General features: G+C 54.6%; 1 protein-coding gene across 3 annotated transcripts in view; it reads left to right on the forward strand.

The window, feature by feature from the left end:
- The first annotated feature begins 2,091 nt into the window (after positions 1-2,091).
- The window catches only part of Prr5 (proline rich 5), a 40,098-nt gene continuing 16,015 nt past the window's right edge, over positions 2,092-26,174 (forward strand). For 2 of the 3 annotated variants that reach the window (XM_075960220.1, XM_075960221.1), the window contains exons 1-2: positions 19,145-19,465; positions 25,958-26,038. In XM_075960220.1, the coding sequence (XP_075816335.1) occupies positions 19,329-19,465; positions 25,958-26,038 (218 nt within the window). In that variant the 5' untranslated portion in view covers positions 19,145-19,328. Of the gene's footprint in view, positions 2,137-19,144; positions 19,466-25,957; positions 26,039-26,174 lie in introns of those variants that run through there. The other variant, XM_075960222.1, reaches the window with a different exon arrangement.

Here is a 26,174-nt window from a genome sequence, read left to right on the forward strand (position 1 = left end):
GCAGAGCCAAGTGGATGTCTGTGAATTTGAGACCAGTCTGGTCTACAAAGCAAGTTCCAGGAGAGTCAAAGTTGTTACACAATGAAACTGTCTTGAAAAAAAAAAACTCTCAGGAGTTGGTTCTCTTCTTCCACCGTGGAGGTTTTGGGATTCAGACTAAGTTCGTCAGGCATAGTGGCAAGTGTGTTCACTGCTGAGCCACGGCGACAGCTCTGTATTCTTTTTTTTTTTTTAAGATATTCTTTATGGGGCTGGAGAGATGGCTCAGTGGTTAAGAGCATTGCCTGCTCTTCCAAAGGTCCTGAGTTCAATTCCTGGCAACCACATGGTGGCTCACAGCCATCTATAATGAGATCTGGTGCCCTCTTCTGGCCTGCAGGCATACATGTAGACAGAATATTGTATACATAATAAATAAATAAATAAATAAATAAATAAATAGAATCTTTTTTAAAAGATATTCTTTATGTGTATGACTGTTTTGCCTGTGAGTATATGTGTGTGTACCGTGTGTGTGTCTGGTGCCAGTGGAGACCAGAAGAGGATATCAGATCCCCTGGAGAAGCGAAGCTACAGGCAGTTGTGATCCACCATTGTGGGTGCTGGTGACTGAGCCTGGATCTTCTGCAAGAGTAGCCAGTGCTTTTAACTTTGGAGCCATCTCTCTAGGCCCCTGCATTATTTCTTATAAGTTCATGTTATATCTACAAAAAATCTCAAAATGAGCCAGGCACGGTAGCACATGCCTTTAATCCCGGCACTGTGGAGGCAAAGGCAGGCAAATCTCTGTGAGTTTGTGGCCCGGGCTGCTGGACAGTTCCAGGCAAGCCAGGGCTACGTAAGTAAACTAAAAAGAAGTTTAATTTGAAAGAGAGGTGGTGAATGTGTGTGTTGTCACACTTAGAGGGCACCTGGATGGCCTTAAGGTCCCGCATCACCATAACCTTTGCCCCCATGTCCCTATAGCACCTCAGGGACCTCAACCCCACCTCAGACCCCCTTTAAACACAGCCTACTCAGCCTAGATACCTCATAAACACTTAGGCCCCAGGTTTTGCTCCAGCCTGGACTCTGCCAGGTGAACCTTCCTCTGCCCTGCAGGAGCTTCCCTTACTCCTGGGCTGTGTGGACCCCTGAGTCTACTCAGGATTTGTCTGGGTCAACCCCTCCTATGGTGTGGTCACCAAGAGAGCTGGTACCTCAGCCGTACCAGAGGACACTAACTTCTAAGTCTGGGTGATTTCATTCCAAATGAGCAAATGATGGGAGAGGAAATGTGTTGTGAGGAAGGACACAGATGGGCACAACTGTGTTCTAGAACTTTCAACCATATCTACACATGAAAATACAATAGCCAGGGACAGTCTGCACTGAGTCTCGCACCTGGAAGCCAGGACCCTGGATAGGCTTTCTGGCCTGGGAATTCCTGATCCTGGAGTGACCTCTTCATTTCCTACCACCACACGACAAAGGGAGAGTGGAGGTAAATAAAAAAAAATCACCTGAGACAAAAGGGTGAGGCGTGTTAAGGCACGGAATGGTGTGGAGTGTTCGGTATTCCCACAAGAACAATTGTTGAGCTGCAAAATGGGGATGGCAGAGAGCCGTGGAACTGTGCTGGGTCCCCGGTAGACAAGGCAATCCGTGTTTTTCTTCTAATCAAGAGGATACTGGTGTCGCCCAGATCGCTACAAGCTTTTAAAACCTTAGCCGGGATATTTGCAAATATGCCCGTGACTCAGGACAAGGACTGTCAGCTCACAGCTGGGAGCTCTCCGAGGGCATTTAAGTGCCATCTATGAATGGGTTCTAGGGGGTTCTGGCACAAGGGTGACCTGGAAGCTCCCTACCAGGGGGATGGAACACACAGCTTGCGCAATGAACGCAGTGGTATACAGGGAGGAGCCCGCGCTGCCCGGATGATGGGCGTGTCCGCAGCCCCTTGAGCGCCCCAATTCTTCTAGCTAGAGACAGAGCCTTCGCCTGCTGGGCGGGGCCTCTCAGGGGCGCGGGATCCGCGGGCGTGGTCTCTGGTGGGCGTGGTCTCTGCAGTTCCTCCTCCTCCCCTCGCCCCCCCCCCAGCCTGTCCTGGCTCTGCGCGGTGGTGGCTGCTGCGGCGGCGGCTCGGGGACGCAGGTGAGCGGCGGTCGGTTCTCGAGGCCGGGAGGGAGGGAGGGTCCCGGGTCCGGGGAAGGGGGCGGCACGCTCGGTTGGAGAAAGCGAGGCCGGGGCGGCGCCGCGAGTGCATGTGTGCGTGTGCGCGAGAGTCCCGCCGAGCGCCCGAAGGTGGGATAGGGGTGGGGGCGACCTCTAGGCAGAAGCGGCCCCTGGAGAAGTATAGCCTCCCCGTTAACCTCCTGGGACCTTCCTCGTTCGTCTCTCAGAGGCCCCCGCCCCGCCCCCTTCTCTCGGTATCTTGAGTTTCTCTCCATCTGTGTGGGTGGGTCCCGTTGGGGTCGGTACAGCCCTCTGCCCAGATGCCTAGCCATCCTATCAACCTCCCTCCATACCAGCGTGTCTCCTCCCTATCGCAGCTTGCCTCTTCCTCTCCATTGCCCCCCCCCCCTTAGTAGAGCAAACAAAGATGGTCGAGGGAGGGGGACTCTTGTTTCCAAGCTATTCCTGGCTCAGGTTGTGACCCCCCCCCCCCCACACACACACACACATCCTCTGGCCTGGGTCTCCAGCCACCTCCTGGCAGGGAGCTGGACAAGGGCAGTCGATAATCCCACACAGGCAGAGGCCCCAGGGTGGGAGCCCTTAGGGGGTCTGTCACCCTCACTGGCCATTGACAGCAGATAGGGACACCTGGCAGATCAGCCTGGCCAAGGTCTGAGCCAGTGACCAAATATCATCTCATATGAGCAGGCCCTAATGCTTTCCAAGATTTTCCTTGCCAGAGCCAGGGTGAACAAGAAGCGCAGGGCTGTGGGAGAGTCCCTGGCCTGCAAGCCCCAGGAAACCGACTCACTCCATCCTGCCCCCTGAGCTTCCAGATCGCCATCTGGCATGGGTAGGAGAGACACTATAAGGGATTGTGGAGACTGTGGCTTGATCTCAAAGTTAGGTGATTAGAGATACGCTTGGCTAAGAGCGAGCCTTCACCTGCCTCTGTGTCCAGGATCCCAAAGGCCCGGGCCTGTTCCCTGGACTGCATACAGAGAGGCCAGCATCTCACTGTGGCCCTCCTAGGATAGGCTAGGGGTTCTTCCAGTCAGGTCTCTGGCCATCCCTGGTCCTCTCTGAGGATGCTTGATTCACAGACTGCAAGCTCCTGGGTTATCCTGGGATGTTGCCGGGGCCCTAGGAATCTGCGTTTATCACATGGTCCCTCAACCCTGGTCAGGTGCACATTGAGGTGTGAGCCTCGTTGAGAGAAGGCTGGTGGACAATGGCTCAGTCTCAAGAAGGGTCCCTGTTAGTGGCCAAGGCTCGGCTGTGTCCCTGAGCCGGCCATTGCTCTCTGAGAACTTAAGTCCCGTTGTCAGGGGCTATGACCTCCTGAGTGCTCCTGCACTCAGTATCCACTGCTCTTTGTTGAATTGTGGGGCACAGGTTGCTATGAAACCAGGTGAAACTGAGCAAACTCTGAGGCCCACTGCCGAGTGAGTGTGTGGCTCTAGGCAAGTCGCTCTGCTTCTCTGATCCTCAGTGTCTCCATCTGAAAACAAGGAGTGTTTCTACCCACACTGGGTCCCTCGGGAGGACCCACTGATGTGCCCAGAACGTGGAGGTACCAGCCACCGGGTGGGTAATGATTGTTTTCAGGATAACTGTGTTAATGGAGGGTACTAGGGACAGTTGCATTTCCTCAGTAGCAGGGAAAGTGTTTGTGCAGATGCTCGCTGGCGAATGGCTTTTGTTTCTAATGGGTAGCTTGAAAGGCCAGGGCTGGCCTGGCCGGAAATGCCTGGGGAGGCTGAGCAAGGAGCTCAGTGTGATGCCAGCCACTGTGAGTAAAGCGGGGCCAAGGGGTGACAGTGGAGCCACCTGGACGACGCCCCACCCAGTCGGAGAGTCAACCCCAGACCCCCTCTAGATGTCCCACATTCCAGAATGCCCATGAGACCTCCATTAGGAAAGTGATCGCTTCTTAAAGACCTTCCCCAACCCCGCAGGTGGCTGGAGGGATGGGGGATGGGGCTGAGACCTACAGAGGAAGCAAGGCACACACGACAAAAGGATGCAGAGCTGGAGATTCAGAGGAGACTAACCCTGGGTTAAGCAGCAGGGTCAGGGAATCCTGCCCTGAAGCTCAGGGTGGCCACAGGGACCCTCACTCCCCATTCAGAGGCGGGAGATGGGAAGTCAGAGTTTGTCTGGAATGAGGAAGTGGCTCCATAATGACAACGTGGTGCTTCTCTCTGTTAACCGCATTCCTCTTTCGCGTCTCAAAACTGGATCTGGATGCGGGACTTTCTAAGAGCTGGGGCTGGGGCTCAGTTAGTGGGTGCTTGCCTAGCATCGACAAGGCCCTGGGTTCGACGCCCCGCACCACAGATGATGGTGCATACCCATTACCCCAGCACTAGGAGGTGGGAGTGGGGGGCAGAATGATCAGAACTCTAAGGTCGACTTCAGCTTCGTAGTGAGATTGAGACCCTGACATGTCTCCAAAGGGGCCTGACCTCCCCCCACCCCCATGCGTGTGAGCTGTGGTCCTCTCCTGCAGAGTGAGAGCTGAACTAGATGGTTTGGGGACTAACTGTCGGGATCTAGTCTGCACACCTTCACTAGCCCCCGCCTTGGCATATTTCCCAGCCTCTGGCTGCCTCCTGTTTTTTCTATCTAATGATGAGAATGGCCACTTTACGTTCATCACGAGAACTAAAGGGTAGTCCCAGCCCAAGTCGTAGTGTCGTTGTGGGTCTTGATATCGGTGCTGAGGTTGATGTAGGTGAGAGAAAGGAACACATATCCATGCAGTACAGGTACAAGGAACCTTCCGCAGCTCTGTGCCATCTATCACCCCCCTCCCGGAGCTTCACTGCCCTGAGCCTACTATAAGCCTGGGTCTGACTCGAATGAACCAAAGCCATCCATCATGGTCACTTCTTGGTGGAGAGACATGGCTCCAGCTTGATTATGCCAGGTGTGAGGGAGCTCTCTTCCCTGTGATTGTTAGTCTAGGACTTGTCCAGATACCAGTCCCTGTCTCTGTTCCCTGGACGGTGGCTGCTGCCACCTGCAGCCATACTGGATGTCAGCAAAGTCCTCGGTTCTTTATAGCACTGGTTATATCTGGTGTCCAGCTATCACGTAACCTACGCATACCTTGTAGCTGCAAGGGAGTCCGAGAGACTGAGGGTCTGTCGCTCCTCTTTTAAAAGATGAATGGTGTTTCACAGAGATGAAACTCTTCAACTACACAGTGAGGCATGTGAGGAGGCCCCTTATTAGAAGATTGTCCAGTAGGCATACAGAGACTTTGTCCCATTTGGTTCTGCCCCAAAGCTTGACTCACTCTGAAAGGAACAGGTGTCCCTGTGTCTTGATCATCTGCTCTGAGCCAGGCTCCGTGGGAGCTTCCCTGGCCTCTGTCTGCTCTCCCAACAGTCCATGAGGTTGTTGTGACTCTGCCCAGTTATCAGATGGGCAAACTGAGACCCAGGGCCAACAAGGAGAAGGGCCAGGGCTTAGACCCAAATCTCTGTAGCCAGCCACGTGACACTTGCCATACTGATATACTTAAAGATAAGGACATGAAGCCTTGCCGTCAGGGGCCACCTTGTGGGCTCCTTGGATCCCAGCATGAATCACATGCATTTTTCTAAAAGGTTCTCAAAGTTTGCCTACTAGATTGAGGCCATCTTTAAATTATAAAAGCATTTTGTCAAGCAGAATGAATGACCCTGCATCCAGGGGACAGTCGAGGAAGAAGACACAAGAGAACACCCAGCCTAGAAGACAGCCCTCCTCAACTCTAGATCCGAGTTTGAGACCTGGCTCTATGCTGGACACGCTCTTTGAGTCTGAGGAGTTACTGCCTGTGCTTTAGTTTTCTCGTCTATGAAACAGCTTTCTTCTCCGTGTAGCTGCAGAGAGTGTGATGGGCAGCCTACAACACTGGGAGCCAGCATAGCCACTCTTGGCCTTAGGCATGCCCTAGCGAGGCAAATCAGAGGCACACAGACCTGCCTCTGTGTTGCCCTCTGTAGGCCCTGTGAGGCTGCGCTATGGTGACCCCACTGTCCAGATGCAGATGAGGCAGTGAGGTCAGTATCCAGGACCCAGGTCACATGGCTGGAAGACAGTCTGACTCAGATGGACCGAAAGCCGCCTGTCATGGCTACGTCGTGGTCGGGAGATACGGCTTCTGCTTGGTATTTCCAGAAGCGAGGGAGCTCACGCCCCTCTGACCGTTAGTCTAGCACTTGGATTGTGGTGGTCACAGCCCCTGGTGCGTGGTCTCAACGGTGCCAGGAGAAGACAGAGCTTTGATCTTGCGTCATGGGAGGGGCCGCAAGGCTCCTGTAGAGAGGGGAGACGCCCCCACGTACCGTTCATAGCTGTGTCCACCCTGCTCCTCTTCAGCCAGCGCCGGGACTGAGAGGAGAGAAGACCCTCCGGTGGGCCAGTCCTGTGTCCCCCACGACACCAGCCCAACTGTACACAGCCTGGAAGGAGACTCCAGCCTCACTGCACCCATACCCTCAGACCTATACCATTATTCTGAGAGTTTGAGTTTGGGCTCAAAACGGGGTCTTACTCTCTAACCCAGGCTGGCCTGGAACTTGTTTTATAGTCCAGGCTGACTTCAACATCTCAGCAGTTCCCCTGTCTCAGACTCCCATGTGCTGGGGTTAAGGATGAGCAGCCACCATGCCCAGCTTCTGTTTTCATTTTTGGCATTTTTTCCCCAATAGATTCTATCGTGGGGTTGTGTCTACAGCCCCCAGCCTAAATATGTCACCAGGTGGCACGTGTGTCCTGCTTTTTCATAGGATGTCACTCTAATTTCTTCACTATTTCCTAGACAATGCCCAGTTCCTACCACGCCTGAGTTCTTGGCAGTGCAACACCTGCACTGTGCACATCCTCTTCTGCAGACAGCCCTTTGCAGGATTCTCAGGGCACACAGATGTGACAGTCCTCTGCATCTGTCAAATGAGACCTAGAACACTGTATCTCGGTGGCCTTGGGAGGAGTGAGCCTTTGATGGGGTGTGATGGGAGGTGTCTGGCAAGCTGCAAAGGATTGCATGGTAGCTGCTATCACTGTGGTTGCCGTGGCTGAGTTGTTGTTAGAGCCTTTCTTCTTACAAAAGTGGTTGTCCCTGCAAGAGGGGACCAGGTCTTACTTTCTGAGCCCACCTGACTTGATGTTCTGTGGTTTCCCAGCTTGAATGAACCTCTGTATGGACAAAGGTCCAAGAGCCACTGCATTCCGCAACCTCTTCTTGTCCCCCACGAGTGGGGAACATTAACCCCACTGTAGAGCCAGGTGCCAAGATAGGCCTTCCCAGGATTACGTGACAGGAAGGGACATCCAGGAAGGCTTCCTGAAGGAGGTGGCTAGTGTGGAGCCAGCAGGTCAGAGTCTAGCTGGTATTCTAGGTAGAGTGAAGAAGGGGGCTTTATGTGAGGGGCCTGGCTAGGCCTAGCATCAGCAGGGTGCAGCCGGATAGTGGCGTGGTGGGGTTGTATGCCCTGAAGTCACCTTGGATCAGGAATGAAAGGAGCTGTCCAGCTGCACGTCCTGGCACCCGCCTCTCTCATGACTTCAGGCCTGGACAAGAAGGGGTGTAGTACGGGCTCCATGGCTGTAGTCGCCCGCCTGGGACCTCTTCCATAAGCATGATAAAATATTTATCAGGAGGCAGGCAGCTGGGTTTCCCTGCACAGACTGCCATGGGCAGCTCCCACCGAGGCTGCCTGCAGCCTCCCCAAGTTCCGCTGAGTCACAGCCCAGGAGCCCTCTGCCCAGCCCTCCTGCTCGCTGTCCTGTGGCCTCATGGATTCTTCATAATATGTAAGCCATTGGGTAGCCCCATGACCAGGGCACCCAGCACAGTGAAAATGCTGACCCAACTTCAGGCCTCTCTGGACTGTGCAGGCTTCAGCCAAGGTCACGAGCAGACAGGCTACGGGCACCCCATCCCTCGCCCACCCTGCAGCCTCTGACTCCTGAGCAAGGTAGGTCCTTAACCTCTGTAGGATGAGGCCGTGTAGAGGTCAGATGGGTCTGATCTTTGAGGACCTGGTGGCCAGAGGAGACTTGGCATTGAGGACTCGGACTCCGATAAGAACAAGTTTCTGTGTCCACCCTGATGTGACAGTATTGGGACTTTACTTCGGGATCAGCAACGGCAGAAACAGCGGCAGATGGTGCCTTCCCTCTGGTGTGAGGAGTGGGAGCGCGGCCCAGGCTGCCGAGTCTTCTGTTCACCCATTCATAAAACCGTCTGCACATCCGGGCCAGCCAGCTAGCTTGTGTCGTGTGTGCACACTGGGCTGTGTGACCTTGGATAGGTTGCTCTGCCTCTCCGAGGCTCAGTCTCAGATCTGTGACTTTTTGGGGATACATCTGGATCTCCTTCATGCCCTCATATCCCCGAGACCAGATAGTCCTCAGTGGGCCTTTGGAAAGGCCCTGGCAAAGCCTGAGGCAGGTTTGCCAAGCAGCAGACCAGAGGCTTGAGGACAGAATTTGCTGGGCTGGATGGAAATGTCTCCAAAGTTGTCAAGTTCCCCAGGGAAAGTCTGTGGTCCGTGGAGCTGTTGCCACAGCATCTGGGGGTGAGACAGGGAGCTGGCCACACCAGCCACTAGTGGGGACCCTGTGGGCTACCAAGCCAGCACCACGCCCCAGCTCTGGCCAGGCCATCATGCCCCTGGCTCCCTGTGGTGCCTGCTAACCCCATTCCGCCTCCTCAGCTGCCCTTGGTAGCCCTCCCGCTGCTGCTGCAGCTTCTGTCTGTTCCTCCTCCAGAAGGGCACCATGTCTTCAAGCTTCTGCAGGAAGCTGTCCTGCTCCAGGGAGCCCTCCTGGCTGTTCAACCCCCCCACCCAGTCATGTGACCCAGTGCCCTCCCATGCCAGCCACGGGGTCCTTCTCCTGGCTATGAGAGATGATTGCTACAGGCCTCCCTTGCCACACAGGGCTCTGCGTGAAAGCTCCTGGCCCTAGTAGCTCCGTGTGGGTTTCCTAGAGTGTCTGTTAGGTGAAGACAGGGACTGCGGGTGGCAGGTGTGCAGTGAAGGCATCGTGGAGCAGAATGAACCCCTGCCTGTCTGTACAGGCCCCAGCAAATGGCCTCTGTTAGCCTGGTTTTCAAGGGTAGAAGCTGGTGGTGGGTTGAGAATAAGGGCCTGGGAAGGCAGGTGGGCCTGGGGCAGAAGATACCTTGCCCCATGTCCAGTGGGCAGGCTCAGTGTTGTCTACTCTAAGTAACAGGCAGGGGACGGGCAGGCTGGGGCCTGTCACACCCCTAGTGGTGACTGACACATATGCACAGCCTGGCGTGGAAAAGAACGACAAGGAAATGCCCTGGAGGGGGCAAAGCTTTCTCTTGTGGCTCCTTTCTCTTCCATCTGCTTTTGAAAAATATCCTAGAGGTCCTTCAGTGACTTTGGATGTATTGAAAGTCCTGTGACAAACCCTGAATTCAGTGGCCACAAGGACATTCGGGGACACAACCTGACCACAATCTGATGGCAGAGACCCGCAAGCCAGGGTGTCAGGTCAGGTTCACCAGATGCAGCCTGATGGGAGAAGCTGGACAGATAAACTGATGGAGGAAGCTAACCACCAGCCAATCTGATGGGAGGGGTTGACTGATGGTCTGACAAAGCCTAGTGGCTTGCCAAAGTGGCCCTGCAGATGAATTCCTAGAGCAGCAGTTCCACCCGCAGAACTGGGCATTTATCCCAGCATCCACATAAGGGACCTGTGCCTGTCACTTCCAGATGTCTGCTCGATGAGAACTGCACAACCGAGGGCCAGCTCCCCTCAGTTAGGCCCCCAGGAGCCCTGTGCTTTGCAGAACACAGGCACAGTAGGTGTGGGATGCTCTTTCCCTGCGTGGAGAGACCAGCAGGCTCTGCTCAGCTCTGGGGAGGTGAGGGCCTGATTTAGCTAGCCTGCTTCAGCAGTCCAGCCTGGAGGGGAGGACCCTGAACTGCTTGGGAACGCACTGAGCTGTGCCGTTGAGTGTGATGGCTATACAGGTGGTTGGCCAGTAGGTGGCAGCCTATTTCAAGGTGTGTAATCACCCCCCCCCCCCCACACACACACACCTACACTGTGAAGAGTGGGTCAGGGCAAAGGCCAGCACAGACCACTTTGCTATGGCTACTGAGCAACCCCATCTGGTCCAGGTGGTGTTAGGCTGTTTTTTCACTTGACAGCTCTGGGCCTCAGAATTACCTGGCTAGCACCGTGCAGCATAGGAGCCCCGCTGAGTATCACTGCCCATCTAGAGCTTACCCTCTGAGCTGGAGCCTGGCTCCTCCTGTTGGCCTGCTGACTTATCCATCCTCAGAACTCCAGTAGGGTGAGGAGTGGCGCTACAGGGCTGTCACAGCATCTGTTAGATGGCAGATATACCCAAGTGCGTGTACCTCAGCGACATGTACTCGGAGTGGGGAAATGAGGACTGTGCCTCATGGAACACCATGGGGGCTCCACTCTCAGAGGGAGCACCGTGAGGCTCCATGCTCAGAGGGAGCACTGTGGGGGCTCCACTCTCAGAGGGAGACCGTGAGGCTCCATGCTCAGAGGGAGCACTGTGGGGGCTCCATGCTCAGAGGGAGCACTGGGGGGGGCTTCACCCTCAGAGGGAGCACCGTGAGGCTCCATGCTCAGAGGGAGCACTGGGGGGGGCTTCACCCTCAGAGGGAGCACTGGGGGGCTCCACCCTCAGAGGGAGCACTGTGGTGCTCCACCCTCAGAGGGAGCACTGAGGGGCTCCACCCTCAGAGGGAGCACTGTGGGGGCACCACTCTCAGAGGCACTATTGTTGGGGTTCTACCCTCAGAGGGAGCACTGTGGTGCTCCACCCTCAGAGGGAGCACTGTAGGGGCTGGGCATAGGAACTTTTCTGGAACATTTTGTCAGAGGAGCAGGAACAGGTGGTGCTGGCTAAGATGTCTGGGGACAGGGAGCAGAGCATATCCCATGGAGGGAGGGAAGTGGAGAGGGAAGAAGATCATGTGACCAGTGACCAGGAGGAGAGATGAGAGGCAGAGGAGAAGGGGCCTAACATGAGGAAGCCCTGCTCTGCAGTAGTTCAGAGTGGGCCCTGGCCATTTACTTCCCTTCTCAGAAAACAGAATCCCTGGCCCCAGGGCCACCCAGCCCAAGATCCTCAAAAAGCCAAGGGGGAGGAGGCCTGAAAAGAAGGCTGAACTAGGTCAAGGAGTCAGAGGGCTTCTGCCAAAACAGAGCTTGGCGGTTGGGCAAGCTGGAGCCAGAGGTGGCGAAAGTGGGCAGGCCAGCTGCATTAATGGTGTCAAAGTCAAATTGCACTATATTTCTTTGCAGTGCTCAAATCTGTGATACCCCAGCCCATAAAAATCAAAGGTATAGGGCCAACAAAGTGATTCTGTGCGTAAAAGTGGGGACCGTAGTTCGATTCCTGGAATCCACATTGTGGAGAGAGAGAATGTATTCCCACAAGCTGGTCTCTGACTTCTACGTGTGTTCCAGGTGTATGAGTGTGCACACACACAATAAATAATTAAATGCAATGAATATGTTTAAATTAAGAAGTATTTTGGCCAGGCTGCCATGGTACATGCCTTTAATCCCAGAATTTAGGATGATCTCTGTGAGTTCGAGGCCAGCCTGGTCTACAGAGTGAGTTCCAGGACAGGCTCCAAAGCTACAGAGAAACCCTGTCTCAAAAAAAAAAAAAAAAAAGTGCTCTGATGAGCTAAGGACAAGACTCAGTCACAACCACATTGACCCCAGGCTGAGTCCTTTCCTCCTCAGAATCCCAGAATTCTTCAGTGAGGCCTAGCTGGACTGAGCAGAACCGGAAGCATGGAGTCACAGGATTAAAAATGCCAGACCTCGTGACCCATGCATATGATACTTTCTGGGGCAAGAGAAGCACTAAGAGTTTGAACTCTGCTAGCCAAGGCTACCTAGTGAGTTCCAGCCTAGCCTGCGCTACACTGCGAGACTATGTTTCATTTTTCTAAAGATTTTACCTTATTTTTTACTTGTGTGTGTATGAGCATCGTATGCAGGTGCTCACAGGGGCCAGTAGAGGGCGTCAGATCCCCTAGACTTACCGGCGGTTATGCATCCTCACCATGTGGGTAGTGGAAATTGAACTGCCTTCTACATAAGCACCAAGTGCTCTTACCGGCTGAGCCATCGCTCTAGCTCTCCTGCAAATGATTTAAACACATAAATAAGCAGCCCTGGTCGCAGTGTAGCCTGGGTGATCGCTGTCTAGCTTCTGTTCTGCAAGGTGGTCCCAAACTATTCCTGTTATGTGGGAAATGATCTGATTCCCGTAAGACATTCACTTCTGGTCCAGTATATGACCTGGCCACTCTAGAGGAGGCTCTTCTTTGGGGGTGTCCTGTCCCTTGAAGCTCTGAGTTTGCCATTGCTTGGGGGTGCTTCTGTACCTTGTCATAACAATGGTTGTCTCTCAATGTTGTTGGGATTCAAGGTGACTGCAGGTTTAGGGCAGCGATTGGAGACCTTTGGGTATCTTTCAAGGTCTGGAACAGGACATTGTAAAAGTTAACTATATCTGCCTTTGTTTGTGATTTTAGCCTTGAAGCAACATTTCTAAGGGAAAGGGTACAGCTTTTAGGCAACCCTTGAGTGACTGGAGTATCTATGCAGAGAAGTGAGCAGGTGACCCTGAGCGAAGGAGACAGACAAAAGGAAATGAGGGATGCTGTGCTTCCTTCCGCCTGTGTGCTTGTCAGCAAAAGTAGCTCTCGGGTGCCTGTTGCAAGGCTATGTCCAAGCAGGTCCCAGAGGAAGTCCTGAGGCCAGAGGCTGCTGGTCCCTATAAAAACTCTGGGGGGCAGCAGAGAGCCAGGACCCCTAGAGCCCCAGCCACATTGCTTAGGCATCAGTGGTGGATCCAGCTGTCTTCAAGTGAGTTCTGGTCTCACTGCCTGATATTAGGGAAGTTGGGTACAGAACGGGCAACAGGAACTCCAGCATCAGTCCTAGCCCCCGCCTCTCACCAGCTTGTGACCCTGTGGTGACCTCAGGATTTGGAACCTCAGATGGGCTTCAGTGGTCGGGGCTGGGTGTGGCAGGTAGCTGGGTAAATATCACTGCTTTTCTTGACCTTGGTGCCCAGATCCACTGGGGATCCCACCCTCCAGGGATTTTCTCCTTTACGGAGATTTTGAAGGACCCAAGTTTTGACTCCTGGGTTTGTCTCCGCCTCTCCCCACCATGTGACTTGACCCCTCCCCCAACTCAGGGATCTCTAATCAGAAGACCTTTTCTCAGATACTCATTTCTTGGGTGTAGAAGTCCAGGAGTGGGTGGCTTGGGGAATACCACTCTGTAAAGCAGCACCCTCCCCCTGGGAGGCCCCGGGTGGCATCCAGACAACCCGGGGTTGGCTCTTTGCGCTACAACCAGGAAGTGAGGGACACGGGCCAAGGGTTGGTTCTCCCTGTTCCTATCGCCCACATTGGATCTGGATCCCTGACAGGGAGCAGCTCTTCCTACCTCGCAGGGCTGGGTACAAGGGTCAGACAGTCAGAGAGGAAACGGACTTTCTCCATTCAGAGCTCCTACCACGCCTGCGCCTGTGTACTGTCTGCGCTCCTCTCTGGTAGCGCCTGCAGGAGCTGATTCCTAAGTCACTTTCATTCTTTCCAAGAATTCTTCTAAGAAAAAGCTACTGGCAAGAAGGTGCCTTGAGGAGAGCACAGAGCAGGAAGGCAAGCTGGCAACCTGCCGGTCCCCACTGCTGGCATGGGGCCTTCCTCCACGGAGTAGGGACAAGCCCCGTAGTCAAGCACCCACATGAAGCAAGGTTGCCATGTCCAAGGCTAAGGTTGCGGTGCGTTTGGCAGGGCTGGAGCAGATCTCCCTAAGGGAATCAAACCTTAACTTTCTGCCACTTCCAGATTCAGCTCCAGGGTTCAAAACCACCCTCCCCAAAGAACCTTTGGAAACTGATGTCCAAGACCTTCACTGAGGATTAGAGGCAGAGAGTGTCTTGGGGTCACATGGTTATGGTGACGGTGGTGTCAGATCCGAGGGATCTCTGCTGGTCAGAATCCCGCAGCAGCCAGAAACACAGGAGGGAAGACATATTTAGGACAGAGGACCAGGACCAGCCAGGCGAGGTTTCAGGAGGACCTGAGGGAAGATAGCATAGAGTGAGGAGGCAGATGGCACTGTCTGTTGCTTCTCACAAGCCCAGTGGACGCCTGTCCTGTCTAGAACGCTGACTGGTCAGCTGGCTTTGGGGTACAGAGAGAAGGGCCTCCAAGAGCCTAGCTTCGTCTTACCCTATGGTGACAGGTTCCTGGACTTCTGCAGCCCTGGCTCACTGCCCCTTCCCATTGTTCCTCTCTAACAGGAGTTTCCAAGCTCCTGGTTTGACGTACAACTTGTAATTTTCCTGTTTCACCATCTTCTGCACACCAAGGAAAGGATGAGACATGGCCCCGGGGGCACAGGCCAGAGAGGCAGAGTCAGGCATGTTCTTTAGCTACCTACTGGTCCTCTCCTGGGTATGTGGGACCCCGGAGTTAGGAGCCAACTCTGCCACGGCTGCTAGAGACATGGTACTAGTCAGCTTTGGGGAACTGCCAGGCCTTGCCAACCGGGCAAGTGCTCCCTCTAGGGACTCTCAGGAGGAGAGCCTAGTGAGGGTGTGTTTGGGGTGGGTAGGTAACCATGACTGAGCTGGGGCTGTGTCTCTCCTGCTCACCAGGCCAGGCTCCAGCTTCAGCCATGCCTCTTCGGCCACACAGATTTTGCTCATGTGTCCCAAAGCCTCCATTTCTCTCCTGGGACATGGGATCCCCTCACCTCCAGAGAACAGCACAGCCTTTGGAGCACCAGGTGGGGCAGTGTGTTCAAGTCCTGCCTTTCTGCCCTGTCTCTTGTCCTTCCCACCCCTGGCAGGGACCCCTCTTAAACTGGTTTCTTCAAATAAGTTCTCTGTCCCCTGTCATTGTCACGAGCAGGTGAAAGTGCATTGTGATCTTGTCCTAGTGGACAGAGGTCTGGATTGGAGAGTACTCCGCCCTGAATGTGAACCATCTGGGCCAGCCCCTCAGTACCTTCATACCCCATCCGTTGGAGAGGGCTGTGGGGAGTGCGGGACCCCTGCAGGCTGGGCTTCAGTTTCTTCCTTGACCCTCACATTCTGAGAAGCTGTCCATCTCCCAAATGGATTCCCTGAGTCCCTAGAGGTCAGCTGACCTGGCAGCAAGGTTAGATGGGCCCCAACCCCGGCTGCTCACTCAGGGTTCACTCCCAGCAAGACAGCCCTGATGTTCTTAGAGTCTCACTTCGTGGGCAGGATCCTGTCTCAGGGTCCTTGCTGGCCAGTTGGAGGTTGGATAACACTTGAATCCCATGAGAGGAGGCTGTGGTTCTGAGGTGGGGACACTGGCATCTTAGGGGATGTGTGAATGAGTTCACTTGTCTCCCACGTCCTTAACCAAGAGCCTTAGACACAGGTGACTCTCGTCAAGGTTGTTCCTAAAATCCCACAGGTCCCCATTGGTGCCTGGAGGGCCCAACAGGGCACACGAAGTCCCTGTGCCTACTTACAGGGGTGATAGCTATACCAAGAGCTGTCTAGGAATTCTGCCAAACGGGCTCTCTGACCCTTTGACCTACCGACCTACCAAAGCTGGCTTCTTAGGGGTTGGGTTTGTTCAGGCCCCAGGAACAGTTTTGGGGGTCACACTTGCTCCAAACTCCTCGGTTGTTTTTTCCAGGGAACTGTAACAGCCTGATCTCCTCCTAGACTCTGCCTTGGATTTCTAGGCCCAGAGAGCTTTGCCCTTTGCTGCCTACCGCCAACTCTCATCCGCGCTTCCTACCACCAGCCCCAACACCTGGCAGCACTGCACCCCCGCGTCTCTGTCACACTTCTGCGTTGGGCTGTGGGTGTAGCCAGTGTAAGTCTGCTGGGGCGGGGACAGCTCATTTCTTCACTCTTTCCGGAGATATTTTCTCTCTTCTTTTCCTTACTTTGAGACATTGTTGCCTAAGAGTCTGTGATTCACTATGGAGCCCAGACTGGCTGCAAACTCAAGGCAATTCTCCTGTCTCAGCCTTCCAACTACCAAGATTACAGAGGAACACCCCTACCCTTGGCTCTAGATATGTCTTCTGATTCTCACAACTGTGTACCCCGTACCCCTATTCAGCATGTTATTTGTCCTCTGAGACCCTGGCTGCTCTCTAACCTCTTCCTCAGGAGCGCCCTGCAGCTCACTCCCCACCCCACGCCCCTGTGGTCTCCCCTCACCTCTTCTTTTCCTCTGGTTGCTCTTCCAGAGCAGCCCAGACTGCCTCCCTGTTCCCAGCCAGCCACTCCTTCGAGACAGGTAGCCAGAGGTCAGTCCTGCACCTTACCCTGCCCATCTGTGCTGGGTACAAGGTCAGGCTTCTCTGAAGAGCCCAGGGTTCTTCTGCAGTTACATCAGCGGTAGAGACAGGGCTGCCTCACGTCTGTCTATGGGTCTTGGTTTCCACCTATATGGCCTAAAATATGAGATGAGTATATCTAGCCATTCCTATCGAGCACCTACTATGTGCTAAGGATAGAGAATGGGGTTATGAGCATGTCACAGCCCCTGGCTCTGATAGGAAATGTTTAGAAAGCCATCCTAAGTCTGAACAAGGGCAGAGGCGGTCAGAAGCGGGAGATGACCTTGATCTTTGGTGTTCACTGAAGGATGTTCTGGAGATCAGGGAGACATGGAGGTCTTGTAGGCATCTCATGGATTGGCAGCCTCAGACTTGCTCTTCAGCACAGTGGGAACTCAGGAGGGCAGCGTGTGCCACGAGCAGCTCCAGCTACTGTTCGTGAGGGCAACAGGTGTGACTTGGAGAGAATGGTTGGGAGGGGTCTGTAGTCCAGACTAGAGATGCTAAGGACTAGGGATAAGGAGGAGAGGGACAGTTAGAGTCAAGAGGAGGGTCTAGGAAGTGTTTCCAACCTCTTTTTTTATTATTTACAATGTTAATTACGTGTCTGTGTGTGTATCTGAGTGTGGACTTGTGTACTTGCATGCAGTGCCCGAGTGTGTCAGATTCCTAGAGCTGGAGTTACAGGTAGTTGTGAGCTACCATATGCAGGAGCTGAGTTAGGGTTAGGCTTGCGAGTTGATATTGTCCGACATCCATAGCTATCCCCATAAAGAGTTCGTGGGCAGCAGATTGGACACCTCTGATACAGGATGAAAAATCCTCAGGGCCTGGCCTGCGTGTCCTGAAGTGACGGGGTGAAGCCAAGATTTTGTGGCCTTCACTTTCCACACAGGAAACCGAGACCCTAGAGAAGTGACTTACCCTAAGGCTCCAGCTAGTCCAGGGGCCGAGAGCACCCACCCAGCTCTCTCAAGGCTAGTGCTATAGGACAGCTACTGCTCTCTGCCCCAGCCATGTTGGCCACCACTGCACACCAGCATGGGCCGATGGGTCAGTAATTCATTTGGGATTTTCACCGAAGTGTTTTTTTACAATAAGATGGGAAATTTTTGTCTAGCTGTGACAAGTGTTCGTGCATGTCAGTACAGCTGGAAAGTGTGCAAGCTGGCTTCTTCCTGCTCCCTTGAGCAGACAGAGTTCCTGGCCAGTATGCCCTGCACTCCATAGTTGGTTGGGCACTTTACACCTCTCTGGGTGAGCAGTTTCACCCCTGCTTTGATGAGAAGGAGTGAAAGCTCTCTGAACATCCCCTCCCCCGACACACACCTGAATGTCTCATCCTTCCAGACCTGGGTTCCTTGCAATGGACCACGAATCAATGGTCCCTGCCATTGTCACCTCCACCCTTGTCTGGGGGCTGGTGAGCTCATTGCTGTTGACCCTCCACCCCCAATGGGGTCCTCGCTGGCATGGGCAGACAGCCTGGAGCCATTGACTGTGAGGAAGGCTGGGAAGCCCAGCCCTTCCTAGTCAGTCATTTTACAGTAGTTTGAGTGGCCTTAGGCTCGGTGACAGTTCTTGTGAACAAGGAATTGTCTGTTTATCGCTGCCTCCTACCACAGGAATGTGGGGGTGTCCAGTATACAGTGGGTGCTTAGGAAATGCTGGCTGGTTGTAGCTGAACCTGATTCTGCTCTCCTGAATGCTGCCCAGGGCCATGCCTGTCCCCCTGTGCTTGGAGATGGCAGGCAAAACTAGTGGGACTCCCAGAAGCCCCTGTGTGAAGGGTTGGGCACTGTGTTACATGAGGCCCGGGTTAGGTTCATCTTGGCATATTTGAGTGGCAGAACCCTGGAGAGGTTCTTTTGCCCTGGGTGCCACAACATCCCCAACAGGTAGAATTTATATTGCTCTTAGTGCCCCCAAGGCTTTGGCATTATGTCCCAGGAGCATATTGCCCACGCACAAGGATTTAGGATACTCTCTGACTTCTACCAGACAGTGGAACCTAGGATTCAGGGGGTGTCACTGTCTTCCATTCCTTCAGCTCCCACTGCAGCAATCCCTCTGGCCAGTCAATCATCCAAGATCCCTGCCTGAGAGGACCCTGTCCCTGGCCCATCCCCTAAGAAAGGGGTTTAGGACAGACTGGTTCATGCTGGACTCTGGTGGTGTGGGGCTGATGTTTGAGGCACTCGGCTGAAAGCTTTGATCCGCAGTGGGAGGAGCTTGTGTCCACGTGAAGGGGTCTGGATGGATCTCTGTGGGCACAGCTTTTTCTCCTGGGACGGATGGCTGGCGAGGGAGTGACTTCAGGAGACATTGATGGGAGACCATGGGTCCCTATGCATGGGGTGCGTGTGTATGTGTGTGTGACTATAGTGTTGGGTGCCGGGTGGGCAGTTGGGGTTGGACTGCTGTGTGGCTCTTGTGTGGTGGCTTCCGCAGGGAAGGAAGGAGGCGGCTGAGAGCGCCCCCAGAACTGGCCCTTTGGCCGCTGAGGGCTCCAAGACGCCAGCCCCGCCCTCCCAGCGAGAGACCACGCCCACCACATCCCCGCCCAGAGGGAGGCCCCGCCCCCGGCCTGCTTTTGCGCTCCGAGCGCTCCACGCTTCGCCGCCGCGAGCGATGGTTCACAGGGCCCGCTGCTGGGCGCGCGGCCCCGGGCAGAGGCGCGGGGCCGGGGCGGGACCCCACGGGGTCGCCGGGCTTGCTGCTAGCAGCCGAGTATAGTCGCAGGGGACGCGGAGCGCGCCTGGGCCAGGGTGAGCATGAGGACTCTCCGCAGGTTGAAGTTCATGAGTTCGCCCAGCCTCAGTGACCTGGGCAAGAGGGAGCCGGGCGCGGCGGGTGCGGACGAGCGGGGCACGCAGCAGCGCCGAGCCTGCGCCAACGCCACCTGGAACAGGTAAGGCGCGCAGCCCGGAGCGGCGTGGCCGGAGACGGTACCGCGCCACTTTGCGCGCAGCTCGCCCCGCCGCCGGGCCGCGCGCGGGGAGGGAAGCGAGTGCAACGTGTCGGCGGCTCGAGCCCGCGATCGCTCCCCGGGGGCGGGTGGCCCCGAGCAGGAACTGCCTCTGCGCCCCCACTTCGCAGGGGCGCACTTGAGCTTCGTGGGGCCCCAGCGGGGCGCCGCTGCACTTCCTGTATGCGTGTCGGGCTTTCGGCGCGGGGTGGGCGGTGGCTTCCCCCTAGTTGGACCCCGGGCCTCCCAGCTGTCCGTGGGGGTGCGGCAGCTGCCAGACATTCCTTACCGGACCCTTCCGGAGGCCCATCCCGGACCAGCCGGGCTTGGGAAGCCCCTCCCCCAGCTGTACTTTCAGAGCCAGAGTCACAGATAGTTCTTTTAGCCGAGTTCCCCAATGGGTCTCCTCTTGGCCCCTTTAAAAATAAGTATTTCTACCCAGAGTAAAATACGGATCGAGGGAGTGTGAGGCAGGCTGTTGAGGGAGGTCTATGGATGCTGGCTCTCCTCTCCACCCCTCCACCTGGCGGTGAAATCCTGCCAGGTGCTTCGCCCGCTGTGGTCTGCCACCAGGGACCCGGCTGTCACTTGGACATACATCTTCTGTTCATCTAGTCTTCTGTTCATCTAGTGAGCAGCCCGGTGAAGATAGGGCTGCCAACTGGGACCCTATCTTCCACCCTCCGCTAAACTGCAGATCCCTTGAGAGCCAAGACTACCTTCCTGCCTCGGTTTCCCTCTATCTTAGGCCTGTACAATTTTCCTCACTGGCCTGGGAGCAGAACAGTAAGAAGGAAGGTTCCTTTTGCCCCAGAGCTGCTCACTGGTGTCTTCACCCTCTTCCTTGTCTCTGGCCAGGGTTTAGTGGAGCCACGCTAACTTTGGCTCAGATTTCAACTCTTCTCTGCTGGGTGACCTTAAGTGGTTTGCTTACTACCTCTGGTCCTCAGTTTCTTTATCAATGATATGGGTGAGTGGCTGTTGTTGGATTAACTATAAAAATGTGTAATAAAAACTCTGGACATGGCTTCTGGCACAGTGGGAACCCTGTGACTCAGAACTCAGGTCAGGGCACATTGAGAGAACGCCTATAGGTGTGATGTCTGGGGACTTAAATAAAAGTGACTTTGTGGGGACTCTTTCACTACCACCTGGGAGGTCTCTAGCTCAGAGGACTTAGATGGCTCCTCATCTTGTGTGGTTGTGAGGGGATCTGCTTTTTGCCAGAGCTCTGGGGGCCTTGCAAGGAGAGATCACTCGAGTCTCCCACAGGCTTTTCCTTTGGTGGCCTGTCAGACTGCAGAGGCTTGATTGGAGCTCCCACAGTATCCAAACAGCTCCTATGTCCATCCTTTAGGGTGGAGGCTCCCCCTGCCTGCGGCAGCAGGGCTCTGCTGTGTTCTGTTCTCCTATCATGTGCCAGCCTGTTCAGGGCCCTCAGTTCACCTTGTCATGATCTGAGCCAACAAGGAAAATTCTACCCTCCACCCCAGATGAGAGACACATGGTTACCCAGAGCACCCAGGACCCGTACTGCACACCACTGCACGACTTGGTTCCAGGTCCGCTACCAGACAGGTGTACCCTCAGACACAAAGTAGTGATGGATTTGAGACAGTGTGCCCAGAGTTCCCTCCCAAAGTCCCCTCCCAGCCCCTGCCTGTCTTCCTGCTCCTCTCCCAGTGTGCAGCCTGCAAGGGCTCCAGGACATCAGCCTCAAGCAGGGTCACAACAGCTGTATCAGCCTGTGGATCCTGGCTAGCCCTCCAAGCTGTGGCCCTCATTCTGAGCCCAGGCATGGCCCCCTTGTACCTCCTTGACCTCATTAGTGTCCTGGGACTGTAGAGTCATGCCACACTGGACCACCCCAAATAACAGGAGTGTGTTCTGGCACAGCTAGATGTGGGGGGTGGGTGACCTGGCTGCCTCCCTCTGGGGACTCCAGAGAGGGTTCTAGCTTTGCCTCTGCTGGCTCTGTTGTCCTTGGTTGATGGCAGATTTGTTTTAGTTCCGTCTCTGTCTTCAGAGCTTTTTTTAGCCAGGTCTCCGAGTTTTGGAGGGAATGTTTTTTTTTTCTTTCTGTTGTTTCTTGAGATTTCTTGTGTATGAGTGCGTCCCCCCCCCCGTGTGTGTGACTGGTGTCTGCAGAGGACAGAAAAGGTGTTGGATTCCCTAGAACTGTAGTTACAGGTAGGTGCTGCGAACCCAGGTCCTCTGCATGAGCAGCCCAGTGCTCTCAACTTCTCAACTGCTGAGCCTCTCCAGCTCCCTAGGTTTTTGTTTTGTTTTGTTTTGAGACAAGATCCCAACATATCCCAGGATGGCCTGGAATTCACTAGGTAGCCAAAGATGATCTTGAACTTCTAGTCCTCCAACCTCCACCTCTCCTAAGGTTAAGGTTTCTATGATTGCAGGCATGTGACCTAAGTTTCTTTTGTGTATGAGGCCACTAGCCACCATTTGAGGGCCACCTCAACCCAGGACCACTTCATCTCTAGGTTTTAGCCCATTATAGCTGTAAAGAGCCTCTTTCCCTGTCAGATTTGAAACTTTAGCTATACACAAACACCTGGGGACAGTGTCTAGCCCACTATAGTGACAGTGAGTACATCCCCCAAATACCCTGCAAAGTCGTTGCTGTGTCCTAAGATAGTCCACGCACTCAGTCATGTATTCATTCATTCATTCATCCATTCATTCATTTTCTCGGTGTTGGCTGGACCAGGCTAAGATCTTGGTTTAGCAGCAAACAGCCTGTTCAGGCTGACCCTAGACCAGGTCAGAAAGTAAACAAAGGGGCTGCCAGAGCAGGAGGTAATTACTGGTGGCACTTAGCACTTGGAGGACATAGAACAGGGGACACTGGACTGCTGGCTATCAGGCCTGCCCCTGCTCTCCATGTCTGTTGGGTGTGCAGGAGCTTGGGACGTTCTCGGAAAGAGACATGGCAAGCTGCCTTGTCCCCCACAAGCACCTGGAATTTTGGAGCTGTTTCCGAAGCACCTGCTGCTGCCTTCCCAGAGCTCAGGGCCACAACAGGCCTCCCCACCTACCAAAGATATGCTCTGTTGTCCTAGCCTCGCAGCCCAGGGGTTCCAGAAAAACTCCCCGAAGATGTCAAGACTCCACAACAGTGGGGGCTGGAGAGATGGCTCAGCAGTTAAGAGCACTGCTGTTCTTCCAGAGGACCCAGGTTCCATTTCCAGCACCTACATGGCAGCTCACAACTCCAGTTCCAAGGGATCTGGTAAAATAAAGTTGAATAAATTATTAAAAATATAAAAAAAAGAATTTAAAAAAATCCACAGTAGTCCCGAAGTGCTTGGGGGTCTCCTCCTAGCCTTCTGAGCCATCACTCAACCAGTTCCTCACTCACCTCTGTCCCCCAGCAAGTGGAAGCCCTGGGCAGGCAGGGGCAGAAGGAAGTACACCCCAAAGTGTGGGACACCCCCCCACCGCCAAGCAAGGTGTGCGTCCCTGCCCCCAGCCCTCCTCCCAAGGGGGCTGTCCTTGTCAGTAAAGAGAATGAGATAACCTGACTGCAGTGTCTGGGACCTGAACCCGGCTCACCCAGGACAGTGTCAGGGCTGCCTCCAGGGATGCTTCCTGTCTCCTCTGGGGCAGGGTGAAGCAAGCATTAAATAGAGCTGTCTTTCCAGGGAACTCTGGTGGGAACAAGGAACAGGACCGCTGGGAACCTTAGGAGGGCGTTAGTATACTTGATGTACAGATGAGAAAATTGGGATTAGGAGAACTACAGGGGCCACATAGGCCCAAAGTGTGAGAGGGATCAGAGACCAGATCCCATCCAGGCTCGACTCTGAAATATTCAGAGCCCCTCATGGTGTCTTTAAAGACCAGAGGACTGAGCCAGAGCTTCCAGGCAAGGGTCCTAGGGCTCCGGGCCTTCACTCACCCTGCCTTACTCTGTCCCGGCCCCAGTGTAGGTATGGTCAACTGAACAGTGGCCCCAAAGTGTCCCCGCCCTAGTTCTCAGCCATGGGTGTGGGCTTTCACGTGGCTAGGAGGCTTAGCAGATGTGGTTACACTGCTGTTGCTGGGCCCGAGGAGATGGCCCCAAGCCTGTCTAGGTGGTTTTATGCAGACTCTGTGATGGGCGGGATATCTCACAGAAGGAGATATAACCAGAGAGCTGAGACCTAGAGTCCTCCCTCGCCATTCTTTTTTTTTTTTTTATTGATTTTCGAGTCAGGGTTTCTCTGTAGCTTTTGGTTCCTGTCCTGGAACTAGCTCTTGTAGACCAGGCTGGTCTCGAACTCACAGAGATCCGCCTGCCTCTGCCTCCCGAGTGCTGGGATTAAAGGCGTGCGCCACCACGGCCCGGCCTCCCTCGCCATTCTTGAAGACAAGGAAGAACCTGGAGCCAAGGGACACAGGTGCTTCTAGAAGCTGGACAATGTAGAGCATTTCGTCTGGAGCCTCCCTAGGAGGCAGCCGTGCTGTGCTGGGCTTTAGTCCAGTCTGGTGAGTGACGGGTCCGCCGCCTCCCAGATGTCAGAGCAGATCTGACTTGCTGTAGACTGCTAAGTGGTTTTAGCAGTCATGAGATACTCCTGGCTCTTCTTCCCTACTTGGGCCAGGGTGTTAAGAACCAGGTCTGAGGTGGGAGGCATGGCCTCCTGTCATCCAGCTTCCTGGTATATAAAGGAGGGCCACTGGCAAATAAGAAACAAGCATTCATTTCCGTGTCCCCAGATGCCTCCGAGGAGTCCAGAGCAGGCTGGGATCTGAGAAAGATAGTGCCCCCACCCCTCCCTGCAGGAATCAACCCCCTGGTGACAGTCCTCAGTGGAACCAGGGTAGCCATGGGTGAGTGTCCTGGAGCCTCAGGACTGGGCTGTTCCTCCTCTGGTGGCAGTCTGCCTCAGGCTGAGCTTCTGCATCTCCCTGTGTTCACACAGTCAGGTGATACAGGATCCAAGGCTAGGGCCTGGCCTACCTGCACTGAGAGCCTGGTTTTTTAGTGGAGGCTAGAGAGGGGTGGGGATCTACACCTGAGGATGCCCTCCCCTGTCCACACCCGGAAATCCCTCTGTTCCTGTGGTTTCCTGGGGACCGACCCTCTGCAGATGTTCTGACTGGGCTTGTCACTCTGACCAGGAGGCTGTTGCTGAGATAGGAAGGGTTTCGCCTCTGTGTTTCAGGGTGGCAAATCACATGGGGTCCTCTGGCCCTCTCTATCCTCCCTCTCTCCAAACTGGCAAGGGCCCACAGAGCCTCATAGAGCTGAGAGTCAAAAGGAGCAGGTTCTAACCTGTGTACCCCTAAAAATAGGATTGGGAGGACTGTGAGCCATTGCTTCATCTCAATTCTGGTCCTGCTGAACAGAAGATGTGTCCCTTGACTTCATTAAATCTCAGTGTTTTCTTCTCTAATTGTGGTCTGACTGTCCCCACCTCTTGTTGGTGGGGACCACATACAGTGAGTGGCCCCTGGTTGGATGTGGCCAAAGTGTCCTGAGTACCCATCCCTAAAAGGCCTTGTAGGCCCCCAGGAGGTGGACAGCTGTGTTCACTCAGTTCATGTATGGAAAAGAACACCAAGGTCTGGAACCTAGAGCAGGATTCATCCCAGGCTTGTCCATCAGGCTGGAGTTAGTGAAGGGCCTGGGGGGGCGGGGGCTGAGCAGCCCGGACTGGCCTAGGAAATGGTCAGCTGGCTATGTTAGGGGTGTCAGGGGGAACTGTTGGCTCAGCCATGGCAGCCTAGGTTAATTCCTAGGTAGGGTCAGTTGAGGGGTTCCCTGACATCTATGCAGGGCTGCTGAAGCAAGCTCATGAGCCAAACCCCATCCATCATCTGATGTATGAATAATAAAGTTTTATTGGTAAACATTCCCAACTTCACAATTTTGAAGCAGATAGCTGACTAGCTGTGGGAGACTGGGTAGACCTCAGACCTTTAACAGCTAACCCTCTAGCCCGTTAAAGAAAAGTGTTTGCAGCTTCCTGCTTCAGAGAGATATAATCAGCAGGGCCTGGACAGGGTCAGTTTCACTGTTGACATTAGAAAGGGCTTGGGGGCTGGGCCCCCAGTGACTCTTGGGGGCTCCATCATAGGGGCTGGAAGTCTTGGGATGTGGAGGCAAAGTTAGGAGGACATAAGGAAAGCAGAGAGAGAAGAGATGTAAAGGGACCCCAATATCTGTCCTGGCCGGGAGGATTAAAAGCATGCAGGAAGGAAGGGAAGGTCTACCCAGGTTGGACTTAAGGGCGTGCAGGATGCCTGGCAAGTTCCGGCGAGCCAGACTTTGTGTCAGGAGCCCAGACCTGGAGTCTTAGCCGGGCATGGGCACACCCATGATTTCAGGAGGGGCTGAGGACTGGATGGGACCGGAAAGGCAGGAGGGGACAGGCCCAGAGGGAAGCGAGAGGCCCCATGCCTCTGGGTGACCATTCTCCTGTCTGCCCACAGCATCCATAACGGCGTGATCGCTGTCTTCCAGCGCAAGGGGCTGCCCGACCAGGAGCTCTTCATCCTCAATGAGGGTGTCCGGTGAGTGCAAGCCAGTCCTGCCTGGGAAACCCATCTGTGTGACTGGGGTGAGGGAGGGAAGGCCCACACCCACCCTCCTGGAGTCACCCTTCTAGGGCCAGCAGGGTGGAACTTAGTGGCTTGAGATAATGTCCAC

Source organism: Microtus pennsylvanicus, chromosome 2 (assembly GCF_037038515.1).
Source record: "Microtus pennsylvanicus isolate mMicPen1 chromosome 2, mMicPen1.hap1, whole genome shotgun sequence".
Taxonomy (NCBI): domain Eukaryota; kingdom Metazoa; phylum Chordata; class Mammalia; order Rodentia; family Cricetidae; genus Microtus; species Microtus pennsylvanicus.